The sequence below is a fragment of the Mustela nigripes genome, chromosome 4 (assembly GCF_022355385.1).
Source record: "Mustela nigripes isolate SB6536 chromosome 4, MUSNIG.SB6536, whole genome shotgun sequence".
NCBI classification, from domain to species: Eukaryota; Metazoa; Chordata; class Mammalia; order Carnivora; family Mustelidae; genus Mustela; species Mustela nigripes.
Window position 1 is genome coordinate 149839218 of NC_081560.1, and position 26221 is coordinate 149865438.

At 42.9% G+C, this 26221-nt stretch overlaps 1 protein-coding gene across 1 annotated transcript in view; it reads left to right on the forward strand.

The window, feature by feature from the left end:
* LOC132016440 (protein SPT2 homolog) overlaps positions 1-25838 on the forward strand; it is a 40414-nt gene extending 14576 nt beyond the window's left edge. Inside the window, exons 2-3 of the mRNA XM_059397688.1 lie at positions 24733-25175; positions 25470-25838. Coding sequence (XP_059253671.1) covers positions 24733-25175; positions 25470-25642 — 616 coding nt within the window. The 3' untranslated portion in view covers positions 25643-25838. The remainder of the gene's footprint in view (positions 1-24732; positions 25176-25469) is intronic.
* The last annotated feature ends 383 nt before the right edge of the window (positions 25839-26221 follow it).

Below are 26221 nucleotides of genomic sequence, written 5' to 3' on the forward strand. Positions count from 1 at the left end.
ATTTATTTGACAGAGAGAGAGATCACAAATAGGCAGAGAGACAGAGAGAGAGATGAGGAGAAGCAGGCTCCCTGCTGAGCAGAGAGCCCCATGCGGGACTCGATCCCAGGCCCCTGGGATCATGACCTGAGCTGAAGGTAGAGGCTTAACCCACTGAGCCACCCAGGCACCCCTTTTCTAGGACTTTTTTAGTTTCAGGTCTCACATTTAGGATTTTAATCCATTTTTTACCTATTTTTGTATATTATGTACGAAAGTGGTCCAATTTCATTCATTTGCACGTGGCAGTTTTCCCAGCACCACTGCTGAAGGGGCTGTCTTTTTCCCCTTGCACATCCTTGCCTTTGTCGAAGATTAATTGACTATGTGATCATGGGTTTGTTCCTGGGCTTTCTACCGTGCTCTATTGATCTGTGTGTCTATTTTTGTGCCAGTACCATACTTGTTTGATTACTACAGCTTTGTGGTCTAACTTGAAACCTGGAACTGTGATACCTCTGCCTTCGTTTTTCAAGATTATGATTCCTATTCTGGCTCTTCTGTGGTTCTATGCCAATTTTAGGATTATTTTTCCCAGTTCTTTGAAAAACGCTATCAGTTTTTTTTATAGGAATTGCATTCAATATGTAGGTAGCTTTGGGTAGTATGGCCATTTTAACAATATTTGTTCCTCCAATCCATGAGCATAGAACGCCTTTCCTTTGTGCCATCGTCAATTTTTCTCATCAATGTGTTACAGTTTTCAGAGTACAGGTCTCTCACCTCCTTGGTTCAGTTTTTTCCTGGGTATCTTATTATTTTTGATGCAATTGTAAATGAGATTGTTTTCCTAATTTCTCTTTATATGACCTCATTATTGGTGTATAGAAACGCAACAGGTGTCTGTCCATTGATTTTGTATCCTGTGACTTTAATGAATTCGTAGCAGCTCTAATGGTTTTTTGCTGGAGTCTTTAGGATTTTCTTTTCTTTTCTTTTTTTAAGATTTTATTTATTTATTTGACAGAGAGAGAGATCACAGGTAGGCAGAGAAACAGGTGGGCGGTTGGGGGGGGGGGATGCAGGCTCCCCACTGAGCAGAGAGCCAGATGTGGGACTTGATCCCAGGACCCTCAGATCATGACCTGAGCTGAAGGCAGAGGTTTAACCCACTGAGCCACCCAGGCACCCCTCTTTAGGGTTTTCTATATAAAGTATCATGTCATGTGCAAATAGTGAAGGTTGAACTTCCTTACCAGTTTGGGTGCCTATTACTTCTCTTTCTTTTCTGATTACTGTGGCCAGGACTTCCAGTACTACACTGAAAGTGATGAGAGTGTATATCCTTGTCTTGTTCCTGATCTTAGAGGAAAATCTTTCAGTTTTTCCCCATTAAGGATGATGTTAGCTGTGGGGTTTTTACATATGGTCTTTATTATGTTGAGGTTATGTTCCCCTTAAACATACTTTGCTGAGGGTTTTTATCATGAATGCCTGTTGCACTTTGTCAAATGCTTTTCTGCATTTATTGAAATGATGACATGGTTCTTAATCCTTTTTCTTATTGATATGATGTATCACATTGATTGATTTGCAAATACTGAACCACTCTTGTAGCCCAGGAATAAATACCACTTGATTGGTGGTAAATTGTTTTTTAAATATATTATTGGGTTCTGTTTGCTAACATTTTGTTGAAGACTTTTGCTTCTATGTTCATCGGAGATATTGGCCTGTAGGACTTTTTTGGTAGCATCTTTATTTGATTTTGGTACCAAGGTAATGCAAGCCTCGTAAAATGAATTTAGAACTTTTCCTTCCTCTTCTATTTTTTGGAATAGTTTTAAAACAATGGGTATTGACTCCTCTTTATTTCATTTTATTTTTTTAAAAGATTTTTTTTATTTATTTGACAGAGAGAAATACAGTGAGAGACGGAACACAAGCAGGGGGAGTGGGAGAGGGAGAAGCAGGCTTCCAGCCGAGCAGGGAGCCCGATGCAGGACTCCATCCGAGGATCCTTGGATCATGACTTGAGCCTAAGGCAGATGTGTAACGACTGAGTCTCCCAGGCACCCCTATTAACTCCTTTTCAAATGTTTGATAGAATTCACCTGTGAAGCCATCTGGTCCTGGACTGTTGTTTGTTTGGAGTTTTTAAATTACTGATTCAATTTTTTTAAAAAAATTACCGATTCAATTTTTCATTGCTAGTAATCAGTCTGCTCAAATTTTCTATTTCTTCCCAATTCAATTTTGTGAGGTTATATGTTTCTAGGAATTTATCCATCCCTTCTATGTTCAATTTTTTGACATATAATTTTTCATAATATTCTAATACTTATATTTCTGTAACATCAGTTGTTATTTCTCCTCTTTCATTTCTGACTTTGTTTATTTCAGTCTTTTTTTTTCTTTTTTTTTTGATGAGTCTAAGGGTTTATCAATTTTGCTGATCTTTTCAGAGAAACTGCTCCTGGTTTCATTGATATGTTCTATTGCTTTTAAGTTTTATTTCATTTATTTTCTGCTCTGATCTTTATTATTTCCTTCCTTCTACTGATTTTAGATTTTTTTTCTTCTTTTTCTAGCTCTTTTAGGTATAAAGTTATGTTGTTTGAGATTTTTCTTGCTTCTTGAGGTAGACCTGTATTTTATAAACTTCCCTCTTAGAACAGCTTTTTTTGAATGGCAAACATTTTGGACCATTTTGTGTTCATTTTCATTTGTATATTTTTAAAAAGATTTTATTTATTTGAGAGAGAGTATGAGAGAGGGAGAAAATAAGTAGGGAGAGAGGCAGAGTGAGAGGGAAAAGCTGACTCCCTGCTAAGCAGGAAGCCTGAGGCAGGCTCAGGTCATGATCCCAGGGTCCTGGGGTCATGTCCAGCATCAGGGTCCCTGCTCAGCGGGGAGTCTGCTTCTCCCTCTGCCCCTCCACCTGCTTGTGCTCTCTCTCTGTCTTATAAATAAAAATAAAATCTTGAAAGAAAGAAAGAGTGGAAAGAAGGAAGATGGAATCCAATTCCCCTTTCCTTGAATCTGAGCTGGACTTAGTGACTCATTTGATGAATATTAAGTAAATTCTACACCCAGTGTGGGGCTTGAATCCATGGCCGCAAGATCAGGAGCTGCATGCTCTACCAATTAAGCAGGCATTTGACAAATCGAACACAGCTGAGATATGCAAGCTTTGGTCAGAAGAAGTCTTGCCATTTCCACCACGCCTCTTACAATGCTTGCTCTTGGGGGTGGGGGTGGACAGCAAGAGGTGATAAAAGGGTACAAATTCTGAGTTTCAAGACTAATAAGATCTGAGGATGTAATGTATGACATGTTGACTATAGTTAATAACACTGTATTGTATAATTAAAATTTCATCAAAGAGAGGGACACCTGGATGGCTCAGTCTGTTAAGCATCTGCCTCTGACTCAGGTCATGATCCCAGGGTTCTGGGACCTAGTCCTGCATCAGGCTCCCTGCTCAGGGAGGAACCTGGTTCTCCCTCTGCCTGTCTCTCCCCCTGCTTGTGCTCTCTCTCTTTTTCTGGCAAATAAATAAATAAAAATCTTTAAAAACAATTTGATAAAACAGTAGAAATTAAATGTTCTCACACAAAAAAGTAAATATGCATGATGATGAATGTGTTAATTAACTCAGGGGGAACATTTCACAATGTACGCATGTATCAAAACATCACATTGTGCACTTTAAATACCTCACAGGGTGAGCACTGAGTAATTCACAGAATGGTCAAATCATTGTTGTACACCTGAAACTAATGTACTATTGCATGTAACAGTACATCAATAAATACATAAATAGATTAATAAATATCTTACAATTTTCCTTGTCAATTATACCTCAATAAAGCTGGAGAGGAAATTAAATTAGGTTTTTAAAAACCAAATGAAGGGGGGCCCTGGGTGGCTTAGTGGATTAAAGCCTCTGCCTTTAGCTCAGGTCATGATCCCAGGGTTCTGGGATGGAGCCCCACATCAGGCTCTCTGCTCAGCGGGGAGCCTGCTTCCTCCTTTCTCTGCCTCTCTGCCTACTTGTGATCTCTGTCAAATAAATAAAGTCTTTAAAAAAAATATAAATGAAGTTAAATAACAACCAAAAATTGTTTAGGAATGCATTTAGATGATAAAGCTGTAAGTGCCTCTCCCCAAAACAGGCTGGCTGTAACATCAAATATTTCTGGGGATGGCAGCCTGCCTCCTATCCCTGTGCCACCCTCTGTGCCCAGCCAAAGAAGATGACTCTGGCCATCCTTAGTACCCGGAGAAGGCAGCAGCCTCGCTGCCTCCCAGCGCTGGGCTTGTGAGTGTGGACTGCCGAGTCAGACCGTCCGGTTTTCTAATATCCGCTCCAGCTACTTGCATGGGCTTGAGCAAGGTTTTGTGCCTCGGTTTCCTTGTCTGTGAAATGGGAATGATATCTACATCTATGATTGTGGCAAAGCCCTTAAAACAGTGCCCCGCCTGTTGTAAAAGTTTTGCTATTTGGTTAGGAAGAACAGTGATGGGGGCAGGGGAGGGGAACGTGTCCCTTGGAGCGGCTCCAACAGCAGTTCCAGTTTCTTTAATAAGCTCACCGTCACCAGATTTTACGAGTAACAGTGGGTCTCTCTTTCCCACCTTACTTCCTGAGAACGCCGCCAGGTGGAGCTGTCACACTGGCAGCTGGCCCTCCTCAGAGAGGTCAGGCTGGGAGGCCAAGCGGGCGTCAGAACACCTGGGAGCTTGGATAAATACCCGCGACCCCGCTCCTCCCCTGCGGGCTCGGACGCAATCGGCCTGGGCCTCGGCACTGATCGAGTCCCAGGCGACTGTAATGCGCCGCTAGGGTTGGGCAGCTCTGGTCTAGGGAGGTCGGGCCGAGAGCGAAGTCAGCAAGAGCTGAGCAGTGGTGGAGAAGGGCAGGGTGCGGCGCGAGCGGTCAGCTCGGGAGGAGCGCGGAGGGAGCTACAGACTCCCGCCCTGGGGCGGTGGCAAGTCTAGGAGCGCGCCGCACCGCAGACACTGGGAAGAGGCCCGCGCGCGGGCTGTGGGAAGTCCGGGACTGCAGGGCTTGGGCGTGGTCCCCAGAGGTCACGGGGGGCTTTGGCCCACCGGACGCTGGGTGCAGATGCCCAAACCAGAGAGCAGCGGCACCTGGGGAGATAGGCAGAAGAGGGAGTGAGAGCAGGGTGCGGTAGACGATTTCTCTAAGAAGCTTGTAGGTGCAAAGAAGGGGAAGCCGCAGGCGGCAGCTGGCGGCAGAGGTAGCCAGGGAAAGTGAGGCCAGTTTTCTCTCTAGGGAGGGGCCTCCTGGGCTTGTTGGGGTGCCGCTGGAAGCCTCCAGGAGAAAGAGGAGGGAAGGCGGGGGCGTGGAAGCGTGGAGACCCGGGAGCGAGGCCGAGTTCTGGGGGCCCCTCTTGGAAAGAAGGTGTGCGGCACCTTAGCTTTGGGATGTAGGATCGGTTAATGGGTTAAGTATTGCGCTGTAAGCCATTTCTACACTTTGATGTACGTCATTTCCATCAACGATGTATATTTAGGTTTCATGTGTGTTTTACATAAATTATGATAATGGTTTGCCTGTCGTGTTGCAGCTCGCACTTGCCTCGCATAGTATTTTTGATATTTAAATGCGTTGCAGGTGGAGCTCTTTCTCCCAGGCTTGGCTGCTTCTCTGCAGGCAATTCCAGAGTTCTCTTACCCGTTCCCTTACCGAGATCAGAGCTGAGTCATTTCCATCCACTTTTCTAGGATTATCACCAGTGACTCCGTAAACCTCTTGGTGCGCATGTCCTAATGAACGTAGGAAAGGGCTTCTCTAGAGCAAACACTTACGAATGTCTACTTAGTGCGTATGCAGAGACCTAAGTAGGACTGGCAAGTTGCTCTCCAAGTGATCCACTCTTTTATATTCCACCCAGCAAAGTCTCAGGTTCCTGAGTCCATCACAGTCTTCCCAGCGCAATGTATTATCAGGCTTCTTAATTTTTTGCAAAACTTATGGGTGTGTAAAAGTATATACCTCATTTTTTAAATTATTGTTTCCCTGTTATTAGTAAGGTGGAGAGTCTTCATAGCCAATTATATTTTCTCCTTAGGGAAATGCCGATTCTTATCCTTCCCGTATTTTTGATTGAGTTGCTTATCTTTTTCTTATTATTTTGTGGAAGTGTGTCGTATGTAGGCTAACTCAATTATACCCATTGGAAATACCTTCTCCTACCCTGTATCTTACCTTTTCTCTTTGTTGTTGGTTTATAAATTTAATGTCAAATTTGTCATTTTATGGGTTTTGCTTATTGTATCTTCCTTTTCCTTACCTCTAATGTCATAAGAAACAGTCTTATGTATGTATGTATTTATTTAGAGAGGGGTGTAGGGAGGAGCAGAGGGAGAGGGAAAGAGAGAATCCTCAGCAGGCTCCATGCCCAGGGTGGAGGCCGGTGTGGGGTTCAGTCTCCAACCCTGAGATCATGGCCTGAACTGAAATCAAGAGTCAGGCACTTAACTGGCTGAGCCATCCAGGCACACTTCATTTCTGCATTTCTTACAAAACATTTTACAAGTCTCCTTTTCATGGTTAGGCTTTGAATCCATCTGCAAATTTCCCTGTAAATACTACCTTAATGCCACAAGTGTTGCTAGGCCATGCTGTCGTGTAGTGTAGTTTCTTTGTTTCAGTAGGCTCCATACCCAGCGTGGTGCCAGTGTGGCCAGAACTTAGGACCCTGAGATCACAACCTGAGCTGAGATCCAAGGGTGGGACTTAACTGTCTGAGCCACCCAGCTGCCCCAGCAAAGTTTAGTTTTAAATGTTTTCCTAATACCCATTATTTCTGTTTTGACCCTGAGATAAGAGAGGACTAAGCTTTTTTTGTTGTTGTTTAAGATTTTATTTATTTATTTGACAGAGATCACAAGTAGGCAGAGAGAGAGGAAGGGAAGCAGGCTCCCTGCTGAGCAGAGGGCCCGATGCGGGGCTCGATCCCAGAACCCTGAGATCATGACCTGAGCTGAAGGCAGAGGCCTAAACCCACTGAGCCCCGGATTAAGCTTTTTTAAATATTAGTATACTTGACATACAATGTTACATTACTTTCAAATATACAATTAGTAAGTCAACAGTTCTACATATTACTCCGTGCTCACCACAATTAGTCCCCATCTGTCACCATACAGCATTAACACAGTATCATTGACTGTATGCTGTACTTTTCATCCCTGTAAGTTATTTATTTTAGAAAGGGAAGTTGGTATATTTTAATCCCTTTAACTGTTTCACCAACCCCCCACCCCATCTCTCTCCCCTCTGGCAACCACCAGTTTTCCCTCTTTACTAATGAATTTATTTTTGGTGGGGTTTTGGGGGGTGGGGGTGGTGGTTTTCTTCAGTTTTGGTGTTTTGTTCATATACTGTTTTTTAGATTTCTCATGTAAGTGAAATTGTATGGTATTTTTCTTTCTCTGTCTGACTTTTCATTTAACATTACCCTCTAGATGTGTTTATGCTGTTGCCAACGACGGGATCTCATTCTTTATTGTGGCTAAGTAATATTTCATTGTGTATAGGTACCATGTTTTCTCTTAAGATTTATTTTTTTAAGTGGTGTTAATTTTTTAAAAATATTTTATTTATTTATTTGATGGAGAGAAACACAGAAAGAGAGGAAACACAAGCAGGGTGAGTGGGAGAGGGAGAAGCAGGCTTCCCACTGAGAAGGGAGCCCCATGTGGGGCTTGATCCCAGGACCCCAGGATTATGACCTGAGGCAAAGGCAGTTGCTTAACAATTGAGCCTCCCAGGTGCCCCAAGATTTATTTTTGTTTTTGAGAGAGAGAACGTATCCGTGTGGGCAAGGGGAGGGGAAGAGGGAGATAGAATCTCCAGCAGGCTCCCTACTGCACATAGAGCCCCATGCAGGGCTAGAACTCAGGACCACGAGATCAGACCTGAATGGAAACGATGAGTCATACTAACTGAATGAGTCACCCAAACACCTCCATACCACATCTTCTTTATCCATTCATCCATGACAGGACAATTAGTTACTTGGCTATAGTAAATAATGTTGCAGTAAATATAAGGGTACATTTATCTTTTCAAGTTAGTGTTTTCATTTTCTTTGGATAAATACTCAGTAGTGGAATTACTGGATTTTTTGGTATTTCTAACTCTGAGGAGCCACCATACTGTTCTCCACAGTAATTGCACCAACTTACGTTGCCACCAACAGTGCACAAGGGCTATTTTTCCCTGCATCCTTGCCAGCTCTTGCTTTTTGTGGTCTTTTTGATACTAGCCAGTCTGACTGGTGTGAGGTAGTATCTTCTTGTGGTTTTGCTTTGCATTTCCCTGATGATGAGTGCTGTTGAACAACTTTTCACATACATACTGGCTATCTATATGTCTTCTTTGGAATAATGTCTGTTCAGGTCCTCTGCCCAGTTTTAATTGGATTGTTTATTTTAATCTATGTGTGTGCACTGGAGGGGGAGTGGTGTTGACTTCTGTAAGTTCTTTATATATTTCGGTTTTTAACCTCTTATTGGATATGTCATTTGCAAATATCTTCTCCCATTCCCTGGTTAGTCTTTTCATTTGTCAACGAGTTTCATTGCTGTACAGAAGGTTTTATTTTTGTGTAGTCCCAGTAGTTTATTTTTGCTTTTGTTTCCCTTACCCAAGGAAACAGCCTGAAAAATGTTGTTATAACCAATGTTAAAAGTTTACTTCCTGGGGCAGCTGGGTAGCTCCCTTGGTTAAGCATCTGCCTTCAGTTCAGGTTCTGCATCAGGCTCCCTGGTCAGCAGGGAGTCTGCTTCTCAACTCTGCTGTACTCCCTCTCTCTGTCAAACAAATAAAATCTTAAAAAAAAAAAAAAGTAGTTTACTTCCTTTCCTTTATTTTGGGAGTTTTATGGTTTCCGGTCTTGCATTTAGGTCTGTAGCCATGTTTAGTTGTTTTCATGTATGGTGTAAGAAAGTGGTCCAGGTCTGTTGTTTCGCAGTTAGCTGTCCAGTTTTCACTGCACCATTTATTGGAGACACAGTCTTTTTTCCATTGTAATTCTTACCTCCTTTGTCATACATTTAGTGATCATATAAGCATGGGCTCATTTGGGGGTTTTCTCTGCTATTCCATTGATCTAGATGTTTATTTTTATGTACCTTACTGTTTGGATTAGTATAGCTTTGTAATGTATCTTGAAATCTGGCATTGAGATACCTCCAGCCTTGTTCTTCTTTCTCAAGATTGCTTTAGCTACCAGGAGTCCTTGGTGATTCCATACAAATTTTAGGATGATTTGTTCTAGTCTGTGAAATATGCCATTGGTATTTTGGGAATTGCATTGAATCAGTAGATTGCTTTGTGTAGTATGGACGTTTTAACAGTATTCTCCAGTTCATGAGCATGGCATACCTTTCTATTTATGTAGTCTTTGATTTCTTTCATCAGTATCTGCTAGTTTTCAGAGTACAGGTCTTTTACTTCCTTGGTTAATCTTATTCCTACATGTTTTATTCTTTGTGCAATTGTAAATGGCATTGTTTTCATAATTCCCCTTTCTAGTCCTTTGTTAGAAGTTTATAGAAATGGTTTATCTTTATATTAATTTTATATCTGCAACTTTACTGCATTCATGTATCACTTCCAACAGGTTTTGGTTTTGTGGAGTCTTTGGGACTTTCTACAGGTAATACGTCACAGTTCAACTTCTTAACCAATTTGAATGCCTTTTTCTTTTTCTTTTTCTTGTCTGATTGCCATGCCAAGGCCTTCCAGTATGATGTTGAATCAAAATGGTGAATATGGTGGGACTCCTGAGTGGCTCAGTGGGTTAAAGCCTCTGCCTTCGGCTCAGGTCATGATCTCATGGTCCTGGGATCGAGTCCCCACATCAGGTTCTCACTCAGCAGGGAGACTGCTCTCCTTCCTCTCTCTCTGCCTGCCTCTGCCTGCTTGAGATCTCTGTCTGTCAAATAAATAAATAAAATCTTTAAAAAAAAAAAAAAGGTGAACGTGGATATCTTTGTCTTGTCCCTGTATTTTCCCAATGAGTATAATATCACTGTGCATTCATCCTGTATGGCCTTTTTTATTTTGAATCATGTCCCATCTAAACCTACTGCTATGAGAAGTTTTATTATAAATGGATGTTGAATTTTATCAAATTCTATTTCTGCATCTATTGAGATGATTATATGGTTTTTATTCTTTGTTTTGTTAATGTGATGTATCACACTAATCGATTTGCAGAATTGAACCATCCTTGCATCCCTGGAATAAATCCCACTTGACCTTGGTGAATGATCCTTTTATTGTATTGTTGATTTATTATAACACGTTGTAATGCACTGTATTCAGTTTGCTAATATTTTGTTGTGGACTGTTGCGTCTATGCTCATGAGAGATTGGCCTCTAGTTTTCTTGCAGTGGTTTTTGTATGGTTCTGGTATTAGGTAATGCTGGTCTTGAAGAATGAATTTGAAGTTTTCCTTCTTCTATTTTTTGGAATAGTTGTAAAGAACAGTTAATGCTATACTTCTCAATATTTGGTAGACTTCACCTGGGAAGCCATCTGGTCCCAGTATTTGTTTGTTGGGAATTTTTTGATTACCAGTTCAATTTCATTACTAGAAACTAGTGTGTTCATATCTCCTATTTCTTCCTGATTCTGTTTTGGAATATTACATATTTTTAGGAATTTATTCACTGCTTCTTCATTGTCCAACTTGTTGGCATATAATTTTTTCATCATACTCTCCTTTAATGTTTTCAGCCATTTCTTCTCCTTTTTTATTCCTGATTATATTTAAATCTTCTCTCCTTTTTTTCTTGAAGTCTGGCCAGAGGTTTATCAATTTTCTTTGTTTTTGAAGAACCAGCTCTTGGTATCATTGAGCCTTCCTAATGATTTTGTTTTTGTTTTGTTTGTTTTTTGCGTCTATTTGATTTTTTTTTTTCACTCTCATCTTTACTATTTTCTTCCTTCTCCTAACTTTGGGCTCTGTTTATTCTTCTTTTTTCTAGTTCCTTGAGGTATAAGGTTAGATTGTTTATTTGAGATTTTTTTCCTTGTTTCTTGAGGTAGGCTTGTATTGCTATCAACTACCATCTTAGAACTGCATCCCAAGCATTTTGAACTATTGTTACCATTTTTATTTGTCTCCGGGTTTCTTGTTTGTTTTTTAATTGATTTCTAGTTTCATACTGCTGTGGTTGGGAAAGATGTTCAACATGATTTCAGTCTTCTCAAATTTTTGGAAAATTGTTCTATGGCCCAACATATCTATCATGGAAAATATTCCGTGTACACTTTGAAAAAAAAAAAGAAAGCATAGTCTGCTGGTATTTTGGATGGAATGTTCTGTGTTTATCAGTTAAGTCCATGTGGTCTAATATGTTGTTTAAAGCCACTTTGCTTACTACTTTTCTGTGTGGATGATTCTACCCAATGATGAAATTGGAGTGTTAAAATTCCCTGGTATTATTGTGCTATTCTCAGTTTCTTCCTTTATGTCTGTTAACATTTGATTCATGTATTTTTGTGTTCCTATGTTGGGTGCATAGATAATCACAATTGTTATATCCTCTCATTGGATTGATCCCCCTTCATCATTACATAATTTCCCTCTTTGTCTCTTGTTACAATCTTTATTTTGAAGTCTACTCTGTCTGATGTATGTATTGCTACCCCAGGTTCTGTTCTGTTTCCATTTACATGGGATTTCTTTCTATTCTTTTACTTCCAGTCCGTATGTGTCTTTAGGTCTGAAGCAAGACTCTTGTTGGCAATGTGTAGATGAATCTTGGCATTTTTTATCTATGTCATCCCCCTATGTCTTTTGTTTGGAGCACTTAGTCCATTTACATTCAAAGTAATTATTGGCATGTATGTACTTATTGATATTTTGTTACTTGTTTTGCGGTTGTTTTTGTTGTTCTTCTCTGTTCCTTTATTCTCTTTCTTTCTTCTCTCACAGTTTGCTGGCTTTCTTTAGTGATAGATTTGAATTCCTTTCCCTATTTTTTTATATCTCTTATCAGTTTTTGATTTGTGATTACCATTAGATTTATATTAACATCTTCTGCATATAGCAATCTACATTAAGTTGATGGCCCCTTAAGTTTGAACCCATTCTTTTTTTTTTTTTTTTAAGATTTTATTTATTTGACAGAGATCACAAGTAGGCAGAGAGGCAGGCAGAGAGAGAGAAAGGAGGAAGCAGGCTCCCTGCTGGGCAGAGAGCCCAATGCCAGGCTTGATCCCAGGACCCTGGAACCATGACCTGAGCCGAAAGCAGAGACTTTAACCCACTGAGCCACCCAGGTGCCTCAGTTTGAACCCATTCTAAAAGCACTAATTTTTTACTCCTTTCCCTGTCTACCTGTTAGGTGTATAGTGGCATACTCTACCTCCTTTTATTTTGTAAAACCTCTGACTGATATTTATAGATATACCTAATTTTATTGCTTTGTGTTTCCTACTTACTCCTGCTTCTGCTCTTTCCTTTCCACTCAGAGTCCCCTTTAAAATTTCTTATAGAGCTGGTTTAGTGGTCATGAATTCCTTTGTGTGAGAAACCCTTTATCTCTCCTTCTATTTTGAATGATAGCCTTGATAGGGTATTCTTGGTTGCACCTTTTTTCCTTTCAGCCCTTTGAATATACCCTGCTACTCTCTTCTGGCCTATAAAGTTTCTGCCGAAAAATCAGCTGATAGCTTTATGGGATTTCCCTTGTATATAACTGTTTTCTTTTCTCTTGCTGCTTTTAAATTTTTCTCTTTTCCACTAATTTTTGCCATTTTAATTACTGTGTGTCTTGATGTGGACTTCCTTGGTTGATTTTGTTGAGGACTCTGCCTCCTGGATCTGGATTTCTGTTTCCTTTCCCAGATTTAGGAAGTTTTCAGCTATTATTTCTGTCCCCTTTTTGTTCTTCCCTTTCTAAGATCCTTGAATGCCAATATGATTATGTTTGATGGTATCACTGAATTCCCTTAATCTTTCTCATTTTTTATTATTTTTTCTTTCTCCTGTTCAGCTTTATTGCTTTCAATTACCCTGAACTACTTAAATAAAAGCTCATAACTCAGTTACTCTGACCTCCAAGTCACTGATCCATTCTGCTTCCTCTAGTCTGCTTTTTACTTTCTGTGGTGTATTTTTAATTTCAGTGATTGAGTTCTCCATCTGATTGCTTCTTATGTTTTCTGTCTTTTTGTTGAGAGTCTCACTGAGGTTCTTAACTCTCGAGTCCAGTGTATCTTTATGACCAATACTTTAAATTCTGTCAGGCTATTACCTATCAGTCCAGCCATCTGCAATGGTCTTTGCCTATTATTGGAAGGTTTTGGTCCCTGTGCTGTTAGTGGGCTGGTCATGGGCCACTGTAGCTTGAGTTGGATCAAACTTGGCATTCAGCCTAGCTGCTGTAACACCAAATGGCAGGGTATTCTCCCTGTGTTGTCCAAGAAGCGTTCATTGATGGGTGGGGCCTGCAGTCAGACCCAATATCTGGTCCTAGCCCATGGTTGGGGCCACAGTCTGACTGGTATGTGTGATTATCTTCCTTTCTCCCTGGGCCAGGAGTCACTTAGAATGTTGCTGAACCCTGTAGGGACTGCTTGCAGAAGTGGCACACTTTTTATACCACTTTGGAAAACTGTTGAAGCCAGGTTGGAGGGGGAAGGTCCATCAGAGAACATGGGAGTGGGACACACTGTTAGTGAGCTAGGTAGAGAATGTTTGAGCTATGCTGGTTCCCACAGATGTCCATGTATCTAAGCTAGGGGACAGAGGAAGGAAAGAGCACCCACCAGCTCTTTTATTCTTGGAGCAGTCTCCCAAGGATCCCTATCCCTCCAGCTCATGCTCTGAGATTAGTAAACAAATCTCCCTCCCGTATACCCCAGGCATTTTTCAAACTGCTGCTTCTATGCTATATCTCAGCAGGGCTGTTTGTTATGCTGTCTCTTTAAGGGTAGGGACTCTTTTTCCCAACACTCTCTAGGTATCCCAGAGCAGAGCCTGCTAATTTCTAAAAATTTAAAAATTTGAGTGAGAGAAAGCACGAGTAGGGGGAGAGACAAAGGGAAAGAATCTTCAAGCAGACTCCCTGCTGAGTGTAGAGCCTAACACAGGGACTGATCCCATGACCCATGAGACCGTGAGCTGAGCTGAAACCAAGAGTTACACACTTAACCAAGTAAGCCATCCAGGTACTCTAAGCCTGAAGATTTTTAAAGTTCCAGGTATTAAGCCCTACTGATTATAAGAACTGATGAAGTTAGCTCCCCCTGGTTTTCAAAGTCAAATGTTATGGGGATTCATCTTCTCAGTGTAAATGCCCCTTGTCTGGTGTGGGGTCTGCTCCTCTCCCCTCTCTGTGCCTGTTGCATCCCACTCTCCTGCAGACAGCCCAATAGACCAGTTTGACTTCTGACCACATCCCTGCCCTTCCTATGCTATTCAGTGTGGTCTCTTCTCTATATTTAGCTGTGGAGAATCTATTCTGCTGGACTTTGGGCCAAAATTTCTGGGTTATTTACACTGATGTGGATGTTATATAGTTGAATCTGTGGGACAAGACAAACTTAGGGACCTCCTACTCTGCCATCTTCCCTGGAAGATGATTCAATGATTTTATTTCAGCTGCTGTATTTTTTCAGCTCTGGTTGATTTTTTTTTATTATTATATTTCCTTTTTTAAAATTTTTAAAAATTTTATTAAGTAGGCTTGATACCCAATGTGAGGCTTGAAGTCATGACCCTAAGCTGAGGAGTCTCCTGCTCTACTGACTGAGCCAGCTAGGTGCTCCTTTTTTATATTCTCTATCTCTTTGTTGAGTTCTGAGTTTATCCACTCTACTCAAGTCCAGGAAGCATCTTTATGACATTACTCTTTATCATGTAGATTACTTATCTCTATTTTGTTTCATTTTTGTTTTGTTTTGTTTTACTAGGGTTTTGTCTTGTTCTTTCCTTTGGAACCTATTCATCTGGTCTCATTTTGTCTGACTTCCTGTGTTTACTTCTGTGTATTAGGTACGTCGGCTGTGTTTTCTGGTCTTGAAGGTAGTGGCCTTCTGTAGAATCCTGTGGATTCCAGTAGCACAGTCCCCCCTGTCACCAGAACCAGGCACTCCAGAGGTGTCCCTTGTGTGTGAATCCACCTGTTATGATAACAGCCATGGGTGCACTAGTAGATGAGGCTAGACCCTTTATCCTTAAGGCAGAAGTCACTTTGGTGGGGCCCCAGTCCCAGCCAGGGCTGCCCACCAGCTGTGGCAAGGTGGTGGTTGCTTTATGGGGACATAAAGGAGGCTGTCCACCAGGTGTGGCAGCATGGGAGCCACTTTGGACAGACACCTGTTGGGGTGGGCAGGTTGGGGAGAATAGATTTGAAGAAGCACTGCAAGGCAGAGCAAAAAGTCCTAGCAAGGCAGTGTCAGAACTGGTACCCACCAGCATTATGCCAGCGAGGCTGAAGGAGTGCAAAAAAAAATGTTCATTCTCAGGGAAAGTTCCTATAGGTCCTTGCCATTTCAGCACATGTCTTATAATTGGTCAGCAAATCTCCTTCACATATAGTTCAGGTGCTTTGCAAACTGCTGCTTCCGTGCTGAGTCTGGAGTGAGTGATATTGTTCCTGTAGCCTTCTGGCTCTCCCAGAGTTAAATCCCTCTGGTTTTCAATGCCAGACATCGGGGGGGCTTGTCTTCCCACCACAGATCCCCAGGACCAGGCGTGTTCAATATGGGGCTCTTCAGAGAGGATCTCTGCTGTGATATCTTAAGGGCTACCACACCAGGGGTTTGGTTCCTGACATCGTCCCTGGCCCTCCTATTCTTGTTGAGGTAATTGTTTTTCTGTCGTTAGCCATGGAAGAGCTGTTCTGCTAGTCTTCCGATCATTCTAGAATAAATTGCACTCTGCGCATTTGCAGCCTTGATGTGTGCATGGGAGGAGGTAAGCTCAGCATCTTCTGGCTCTGTCACCTTCCCTTCTCTGGATATACGCTTATTAATATCCCAGTGTTTGAGAGCTTTTACAACTTCATATTTTTAATTTTTATTGGCATTACTTCATGATATAAATCCCTTGGGATTTATTGAGATTTGCTTGGTCAGGGAGTATACGATGAATTTTTATGTTTCGTGAGCGTTCTATGTTATATGGCTATTTTGTAGTGGTTGTCCTTAAACTTTGAATATGTGCACTTAGCATAGCCTAAAATTAATCTGTATTTCTAACTTCCTCCTACACAATACAAAGGCTTGAGGAAAGCTTTAATTTCAGTACTCTTCTCACATATTGTTTTTGTCTGGCATTCTCTTTCCCACTTTTTTTTTTTTAACTGTGAAACAACAATAAAAGGAGTAGTAGTAAAATAACTGGCTAATTTAGAAGGTATAGAAATGAAATAGAACTGGAAATGCTAAACAGAGATAATATGTGAGTAAGGAATTATTTTTGTGCCTTCTAAATGAGTCACTCTTACTAATTCTATTATTGTTTTATACAGTCAATGACTATTTGGTCTTAGACTGGCATTCACCCATTCCTTGCCCTCCGTGTTTCTCACACCCCCTCATCCCTTCCGGGATTCACCAACTTTCTTCCTTCAATATATCCTTTCACACTCTCAGTGAGAACCTGAGAGTGGCAAACTCCATCTTTCCTTGTCTGAAAATGTTCTTATTATGTCCTTACTCTTGAATGATCCTTTTATTTTCCACCACTTCCTCTCTCTGCAGCCTGCAGCATTCTGGTCTCCTAATTCTCTCTTCAATCATGATTAATCTCTGATATCTAAACCACCCAGCAGCGTTCTCATTTTCATGGCTTTTCTGGGTTTCAGAGGAGGGTTTTAGAAATTCTTTTCCTGTTGTTTTATTTTTCTATTTTCCTCTTGTTTTTCCACATTATCTTATTCACTTGTGACTTCATTGCAATCGTTTAAGTCTTTAACCTAAAAGACTTAGAGCAATTTATTTTATAGTTTTATCAGATTATTCTATTTCCCAAAATTTCGGGGGCCTCTAATCCTCTCTCTTGCCATTTTGTTGAATGGGTTTCAATCAGAAAAGGATATTGAATTTTCTCAAATGCATTTTTAGGCCCCAGGGAGGTGAACATATAATATTCTTCTTAAATATTATTTCCTTAATGTTCTTCCTGACACACAGACTTCACTTATCACCCTAGTTGAAATAAAATGCTCCCCACCTCCTTCCTCCTGTTTTATTTATATCCATAACACTTCTCAGATACTAGCTATCCAAATCCCAGGCTTGTCTTAGTCCTCTGGGCTGGTATAACAAAATACCACAGACTAGGTGGCATATAAACAAACAAACAAAAAAAAATGTATTTCTCACAGCTTTAGAGGCTCAGAGATCCAAAATCAAGATGCTTGCAGATTTGGCTTCTGGCAAAGGCCCATTTTCTGGTGTACAGACAGCCCTCTTTCTGCTGTGCACTCACATGGTGGAAGAGGCAATGTGGCTTTCTCGGGCCTCTTTTTAGCCCACTCATAACCTTATCACTTCCAAAAGGCCCCTCATTCTTCTATCATCACCATAGGGGTTAGGATGTCAACATATGAATTTGGGGGGACATAAACCTTCAGTCCATAACCCAGGCCTAGGAATGTTTCCCCCCCGGCCCAGAGAGTGTTTTCCTTACCCAGAGCCCAGACAATAAAGCTTCCTGAAGAGCAGAATGTTTTCTAGTCAACCTCCACAAACCACCCAGGTACCTGGTGGTGTGCATATCTCCACCCCTAATCCCTGTCTCCTCTCCCGTCGCAAGGCAGGGAAACCCAGTCACCTGGCTCCATAGACCGATAACAGGTCCCCCACGCTGACCGCTGCAATACTGGGTCACAAACTTGCACCTTGGTTTTTCCCTTTCCTCTTCACTCAAGGGGCCTTTGCTTTTCTCTTCTGCACTTGGCCAGGCCATCGCATGTATGGGTGTTTGTGGCACACAGGTGTTGGGACTGTCTTGCCTGGACTAGGACCTATTACATCCCTTATAGTTGCAAGGCCCTTGTTAACAATGGGAACAGACCTAGGCCTTGAGTAGACAACAACAAAAACATAGACGTTTTTTATGGAGTTGCTTTTTTTTTTTTTTTAATGTTTTCTGTGCATGAAAAAATAATTCTGGCTCTCCATTGTTCTCTTTAAAGGTAGCCTTTTAAAAATATAAGAATTCTTGGGGTGAGGGCACCTGGGTGGCTCAGTCAGTTAAGCATCTCCTTTGGCTCAGATCATGATGCCAGGGTCCTGGGATTGAGCGCCTGCATGGGGCTCCCTGCTCAGCCGGGAGTCTGCTTCTCCCTCTGACTCTCTCCACTGCTCGTGTGTGCTTGCGCCCTCTCCCTCCCATCAAATAAATAAATGAAAATCTTAAAAAAAAAAAAAAAAGAATAAACAACAACAACCAGAAAAACCTCTCGGGGTGCCTGGTGGCTCAGTCGGTTGAGCTTCCAACTCTTGATTTCAGCTCAGGTCATGATTTTGCGGTCGTGAGATCAAGTCTGCTTATCTCTCTTCCTCTGTTCTTTTCCCCAGTGTGTTCTCGCTCGCTCGCGCTCTCTCTCAAATAAATAAATGGATAAAATCTTTAAAAAATGCCCAAGAATTCTGGGAAGATGGCCGTGGTAATGGAAACAGTGTTTTTTACCTTCCAGAATTCCCACATAAACACGGAGCGGTAAGATATTAAAACCAAAACCATGGACAGTCTTTACCAAACTACATGATCAGGTTTCCCCCATCACCACAAAATAGAAGTGGGTGGAAAACAGCCATGAGACCGGGTCCTCCATCACCATGAGTATTGGGGAAAGCAGAAGGAAGCAGTAGGGTAACTAGATAGCAGAGGGCTCTGCCCACTCTCAGTATAGGAGCAGAATGAGCCCCCACCCACTCCTGGCAGGACAGCGCCTCCCCAGCACTGCATAGAGGCAGAGTAAGGCCCTGCAGCTGCTCCTGGGAGGGCTGGGCTCACCCCACCAGTGAGTGAGGTAAGGGTATCCAGTAAGGTCTGAAGGTCTGTGAATTCTCCCTGCCTGAGCTTCTTTGGCAGCAGACTCCACAGTGGACAGCCACTGGTGGGAGTGGAATCAGAATTAAGTAGGTTGGGAACAGTAAAGACAAAGAAAAAGGGGCACCTGGGTGGCTCAGTGGGTTAAAGCCTCTGCCCTCAGCTCAGGTCCTGGTCTCAGGGTCCTGGGATCGAGCCCCGCATTGGGCTCTCTGCTCAGTGGGGGTCCTGCTTCCTCCTCTCTCTCTGCCTGCCTCTCTGCCTACTTGTGATCTCTTTCTCTTTCTGTCAAATAAAATAAAATCTTTTAAAAAAAAAAAAAAAGAAAGAAAGAGCGAGCTCCAGCTTCAGGCTGGAACCAGAGTGAGGTGAGAAAAACAGAGTTTTAGGGAGTATCAAATAACTCAATAATCAAGGTAAATGAGATTTTACCACAGTAGCTTTTTAAAAAGCAAACTCAATGCCAAAAACTCTTGATGAGCAAAATATCAAACTTTTATATCAGGAGAGAACCGTTCACAGCCCTGTGCTGAGCGTGATCGGAGCTTGAGGTCAAGGAGGGAAATCAGTAATACTGACCCTGCCTTTATTATAGAGTTCTAGAAAAACACACCACAGCCCCCTTAGGGACTGAGGAAGTCCCCAAGAGCCATCTTCAGAACCAAGATAACTGAAGAGACATTGCAGTAAGGGTTAGTGGTGAGCAGGAACTTGTAGAATTAAGATCCAAGGAGCGTTAAAAATGAGAGATTATAGTATGTAATGGTTCTGTGATCTGAGAATGGAGATATGGTACAAAGGGAGAAAAATGGATGGAATTTAAATATTGTGCAAAAAAATGTTTTAATTGTTTTCAGAAGTCTAGTTCTGGTATTTTTTTTCTAGGATATTGTTTATTTTTTAAATTGAGTACAATTGACATATTAGTTTCAGGTATACAACATGATGATTTGGTATTTGTATATATTGTAAAATGAACACTACATTAAGTGTAGTTAACATCCATTACCACACATAGTTACAAAAATTTTTTATCTTGTGATGAGCACTTTTTTCTAATCAATACATATTATTAGTTTCAGAAGTGAGAACTTTTAATATCTACTCTCAACGTCTTTCAAATATGAAAAACAGTATTATTAATAACTGTACTCAATGCTGTACATTATATACCTATGACTTACTTATTTTATAAATGGGTGTTTGAACCTTTTGACCACCTTCACCCATTTTACCCAGACACCTCCCACCTCCGGTACCACTAATCTATTCCCTGTATCTATGATCTTGGTGTTCTGTTTTGTTTTATTTAGATGCCACATAAGTGAGATAGTATGGTGTTTGTTTTCCTCTGTCTTATTTCACTTAGCATAATGCCCTCAAAGTCCATCTATGTTATAACAAATGGCAAGATTTCATTCTTTTTTACAGCTGAATGATATTCCTGTGTGTGTGTGTGTGTGTGTCTGTGTGTCTGTGTGCATCACCATTTTTGTAATCCATTCATCCATCTGTGAACACTCAGGTGACTTCCATAGCTTGGCTATTATGAGTAATGTTGCAGTGAACATGAGGGTGCAGATTTCATTTTGAGTTAGTGTTTTTGTTTTCGTCAGAATAAAAACCCAGAAGTAGAATTGTTGGATCATATGAGAATTCTATTTTTAAAATTTTGAGGAATTTTGAGGAACAGTTTTCCATGGTGGCTGTACCAATTTACATTCTCACCAACCGTGCACAAGGACTCTCTTTTCTCCATATCCCAACACTTATTGTTTGTCTTTTTGATAATAGCTATTCTAACAGGTGTGATGGGACAGCTCATTTTGGTTTTCTTTTTTTTTTTTTTTTTTAAGATTTTTATTTATTTATTTGACAGACAGAGATCACAAGTAGGCAGAGAGGCAGACAGAGAGAGAGGAGGAAGCAAGCTCCCTACCGAGCAGAGAGCCTAATGCGGAGCTCAATCCTAGGACCCTGGGATCATGACCTGAGCTGAAGGCAGAGGCTTTAACCCACTGAGCCACCCAGGCGGCCCTCATTATGGTTTTCATTTGCATTCCCTGATGATGAATAATGTTGAACATATTTTCATGTGTCTGTTGGCCATCTGTGTGTCTTTTTTGGGAAAATGTCTATTATTCAGATCTTCTTCCCATTAACTAATTTTTTTTAATTTTTTATTTCATTTTATTTTATTTTTTTGCTATTGAGTTGTATGAATTTTTTTTAAGATTTTATTTATTTATTTGACAGAGAGAAAGATCACAAGCAGGCAGAGAGTCAGGCAGAGAGAGGGAGGGAAGCGTGCTCCCTGCCGAGCAGAGAGACTGATGCGGGGCTCGATCCCAAGACCCTAAGATCATGACCTGAGCCGAAGGCAGAGGCTTTAACCCACTGAGCCACCCAGGCGCCCCTGTATGAATTCTTTATATATGATGGAGAATAACCACTTATCAGACATCATTCATAAGTATTTTCTCCTGGTCAGCAGGTTATGTCTTCATTTTGTCGCTGGTTTCCTTTGCCATGCAGAAGCTTTTTAGTTTGATGTAGTACCACTTGTTTATTTTTGCTTTTATTTCCTTTGGTTTAGGAGTCAGATTCAAAAGAATCTTCACTGAGGCTGACATCCTGGAGCTTATGGCCTATGTTTTCCTCTCAGAGTTGTATGGTTTCACATCTTACATTCTAGTCTTTAATCTATTTTGAGTTCATTTTTGTGTGTGGTGTAAGACAGTGTCCACTTTCATTTTCTTATGTGTGGCTATTCAGTATTCTCAACAGCACATATTAAAGTGACTGTCCTTTTCCATCTTATGTTCTTGAGATCTTTGTTGTAAATTAATTGTCTATATATGCATGGGTTTATATCTGGGCTTCCTTTTCTGTTCCACTGAAGTAATTGTCTGTTTTACTGCCAGTGCCACATTGTTTTAACTACTGAAACTTTGTGATGTAGTTTGAAATTAGGGAGAATGTTTCCTCCAGCTTTGTTCCTCTTAAGATTGTTTTGGCCATTCAGAGTGTTCTGTGGTTCTCTACAAATGTTAGGATTATTTGTTCTGTGGGGGGGGGGGGGGGATGCCAGTAGAGTTTTGATAGGAATTGCATTGAATCTGTAGATTTCTCTGGGTAGAATGAACATTTTAACAATATTCTTTCAGTCTAAATGCATGGAATATCTTTTGAGTTATTTGGGTCTTCTTTAATTTCTTTCATCTGTGTCTTCTGTGGTATCATTGATATTGCTATTCTGGGGGTGCCTGGGTGGCTCAGTGGGTTAAGCCGCTGCCTTCGGCTCAGGTCATGATCTCAGGGTCCTGGGATCGAGTCCTGCATCAGACTCTCTGCTCGGCAGGGAGCCTGCTTCCCTCTCTCTCTCTCTGCCTGCCTCTCTGTCTGCTTGTGATCTCTGTCTGTCAAATCAACAAATAAAATCTTAAAAACAACAAAAAAAAATGGTTTGGTATTGCTATTCTGAACCCATGTGTGCATGGCAATAAAAAGCCACTAAATGGATATTCTAATTCAATTATTCACTGTGTCCTTGAGAACCAGGTTTCCCAGTGTGGAGGAAAGGAAATATAGATAGAAGAGTTTTTTGTTGTTGTTTTTTTTAAAGATTTTATTTATTTATTTGACAGAGGGAGATCACAAGTAGGCAGAGAGGCAGGCAGAGAGAGAGAGAGGAGGAAGCAGGCTCCCTGCTGAGCAGAGAGCCCGATGCGGGACTCGATCCCAGGACCCTGAGATCATGACCTGAGCCGAAGGCAGCGGCTTAACCCACTGAGCCACCCAGGCACCCTAGATAGAAGAGTTTAAGTAAAAACCCTAGTGTCCTCAGCTGGAATTGGATGGAGTAGCATAAAATCCCAGAGTATCTTATCACATATGTCATTTCTAGCTTTTCTTGCTGAAAAAAAAAAAAAAAAGAAAGAAAGAAAATAGAAATGATTAACCCAGAAGTGAGGAGGATTCCTAACATCCCAGTTGTGGTCTTTACTATTATTTTCCACTAAAAGAAACCAAGGCTTCTTGGAGAAATGGCTGACTCTAGTCTTGGGCAGGAAATAAACAAGATGAGCTGAAAACTTCTTGCCAAATCAGATAGATGGCAAGGAAATACTCAGCCTACAAGGGTCTTGTCAGAAGGACTTAGAAGTTAACCTGAAGAGGCTCCAACTGGCTAAAGATGGGACATTTTGAATATTAATAATGATAGTAACTGTGGTATATTGAAATCCATCAAATATGTTTAAATCCTTAACTTTCTCATGGTTTTTAAGATTTATTTATTTATTAGAGAGCATGAGCAGGGGGAGGGGCTGAGGGAGAGAATATTCAAGCACACTCCCTGCCCATGTGGGGCTCCATCTCACCGACCATGGGATCATGACTTGAGCCAAATCAAGAGTTAGAAGCTTAACTAACTGAGCCACCCAGGCACACCTCTCATGATATTTTTAAAAACTAACTTATCATCAATAAAGGACGACAGTGTAGCAATTGATTATCTAGAGGTACTTGGGTGGCTCTACCGGTTAAGCATCTGCTTTTGGCTCAGGTCATGATCCCTGGGTCCTGGGATCAAGCCTTGAGTTGGGCTCTCAGCTCAGCTGGCGTCTACTTCTCCCTCTGTCTCTCTAGTGATCCCTCTGTGATCTCTCTACCTTTTGCTGTCTCTCAAATAAAATCTTGAAAGAAAGGAAGAAAGAGAAAGAAAGTGGGCAAATAAATGAAAAGGAACAAGCATCTATCCTGCCTCTACTTTATGAACTGTTTCATTGGGTAACCAAATGGTGGATGATGGGAGGTGTCCTTATAAAACCAATCCAGGGGGCGCCTGGGTGGCTCAGTGGGTTAAGCCGCTGCCTTCGGCTCAGGTCATGATCTCAGGGTCCTGGGATCGAGTCCCGCATCGGGCTCTCTGCTCAGCAGGGAGCCTGCTTCCCTCTCTCTCTCTCTGCCTGCCTCTCTGTCTGCTTGTGATCTCTGTCTGTCAAATCAACAAATAAAATCTTAAAAAAAAAAAAAATCCAGCTCCTAAATGAAAAAGAAATGATGTAATTAAAATTTCAGTATTTTTCACAACGAGTTAATGTAAGCATTGAATTGTTGAACATCCTCTCTGCTGACACCTTGGAAAAAGCGAGACAAGCAGACTTTGTGTGCACCTGATGAAAGAGCACATCAGCACCTAGAATATCATCAGAAATCTCTGATGCTGTGTCTGACCGACCCTCTGGATCCAGCGGTCAGCGGGCAGGAGCTGTAGGAAGCAGAGTGAGGTGCTGAACTGCACGGAGAATGCAATCTGCAAACTCCGGCCTGGAGCACTCTGCAGGGGGAATGGCTCACTATCTTCCACACCTTGTGAGGAGAAGAGAGATGGAGAAGAAACCTGCAGATTCAAAGGCCTAAACATATGAGCAAGACTAACCTCTAGCATTTAGAGAGGCACACAGGAATGACTTTTTTTTTTTTTTTAAACTATAAGGAAACTCAAGGAGAGTAACCACTGTAAAAGTCAGGACAGCGGGTACTTTTGGAAGGAGGAGACGGTTGAGATCAGGATGGGGCCTCGGGCGGGTGTGCAGGAGAGGCTGGTTTCTTGGCCTGGGCGGTGATGTCAAGGTTGTTCCCTGTATCGTGATTTACTAAGCTTCACTGTATATTGGGGACTAGACGCAGACTGAGAACGGGTAACGCCAGCATCCCATGCCCGAGCCCACAGAGGCGGAGAGGAAAGGAAGGCTCCCGGGCCTCTATTCGCCGCCGGGTTTGGGAACGTGTCTCGGACTCACTGCAGGGGGCGCTGCAGACACGCCGGGACCGAACGCCGGGACCGAGGCCCGCACGGCGGTGCTGGGAGCCGGTTGGGGGACGCTCGGAGGCCTCTCTCCCCCGTGGGTCTGGCTCAGAACTAGAAGGAGAAGGGAACGAGGGGAAGGCTAGCAGGGAGGAGCCGGGAGGGCTGCGGGGATCCGGGGTGGGCGGGCCGGCGGGCAGGCCCGGGCGTGCGGACTGGGAGAACCAGCCCGGCAGGCGGCGTCGGGAGCAGGCGGCCCTCCCCGCGCGGCGGGGCTGGAGTTTGAGTTTGTTGCTCACAGAAAGCGCTGACTTCCCGGGTATGGCTTGGGCCTCCCACACCCTCACCCTCCAGGCCGGGAGGGAGGATGGAAGCCGGGGCTGCTCGTGTGGGGACAGATGAGGGCGGGGTTGGGGCTGCTGGCGGGAGTGGTGGCTGGGCCCAGCCTCCCCTTCGCACGCCCACTTGGCGGACTGGGAGCCGGAGGCGGCGGGTGTGCTGGGGCCAGGGTACCAGTGCCTCCAAAGTCCGCTCGAGCCGGCCCCGTGGGGAGCGGCCAGAGGCAGTGCCCACGCCCAAAGATTGCAGACTGACCGCCTACTCCCGCAAGCAGGGACACCGGCGACCCCTGGCCTGCGCCGCCCCAGGATGCTGGCAAGACGCCAGGAAAGGACCGAGAAGGACAGAGGACAGATGCCAGGCCCAAGGCCTTGTCCGCCCCCTCCAGCCCCCGCCTCCCCTCTGGGCAGCCCATGGGTGGCACGGACCTCCCAGGGACTCCGATGATACCGCAGGGACGTGAACTAAGCGGCGCTTCCGGCCGGCCGCGCCATCCTCCACTAGCCCGCCAGCGTAGAGCCGTGCCCCAACTGGTGCTGGACTAGGAGCCCAGCCCCCAATCCCCCACCCCCGCAATTTCCTGCCATCGCTGCTGCTCCTGGACAGGTTTGAGCCGGTCTCCCAAGAGGCTGCAACTCAGGAATGCTGGGGATGGGCCAACGGTAGGGGAGGACACACCAGTGGCCCTGGGCAGTGAAGTGCCCTAGAAAAAGAACCGGCCTCACCTGGTACCTGAGATTCTCCCCACCCTACCCCGGTCGCCCTTCGGTTGAAGGATCCTTCCCTCCTCCTTCCACTTGAACCTCTGTCCTCAACTCTCTTCCGTGCCCTTCCTCAAAGGACAGCTCTCCAGTCCCAGGACTGCGCCTTCCATAGCTGCAAACTATGGCGGGGACCCCCAGATCGGATTCTGTCTCCTGATTCCACCTTCGACTGGGGGTGGGGCACTAGGTTCTAAGAGCTGGGGAAGAGGGGCTGGAGAAGAGGCCCTGGGCAAGACAGACCCGGTCCCTTCTCTGCTGTGGC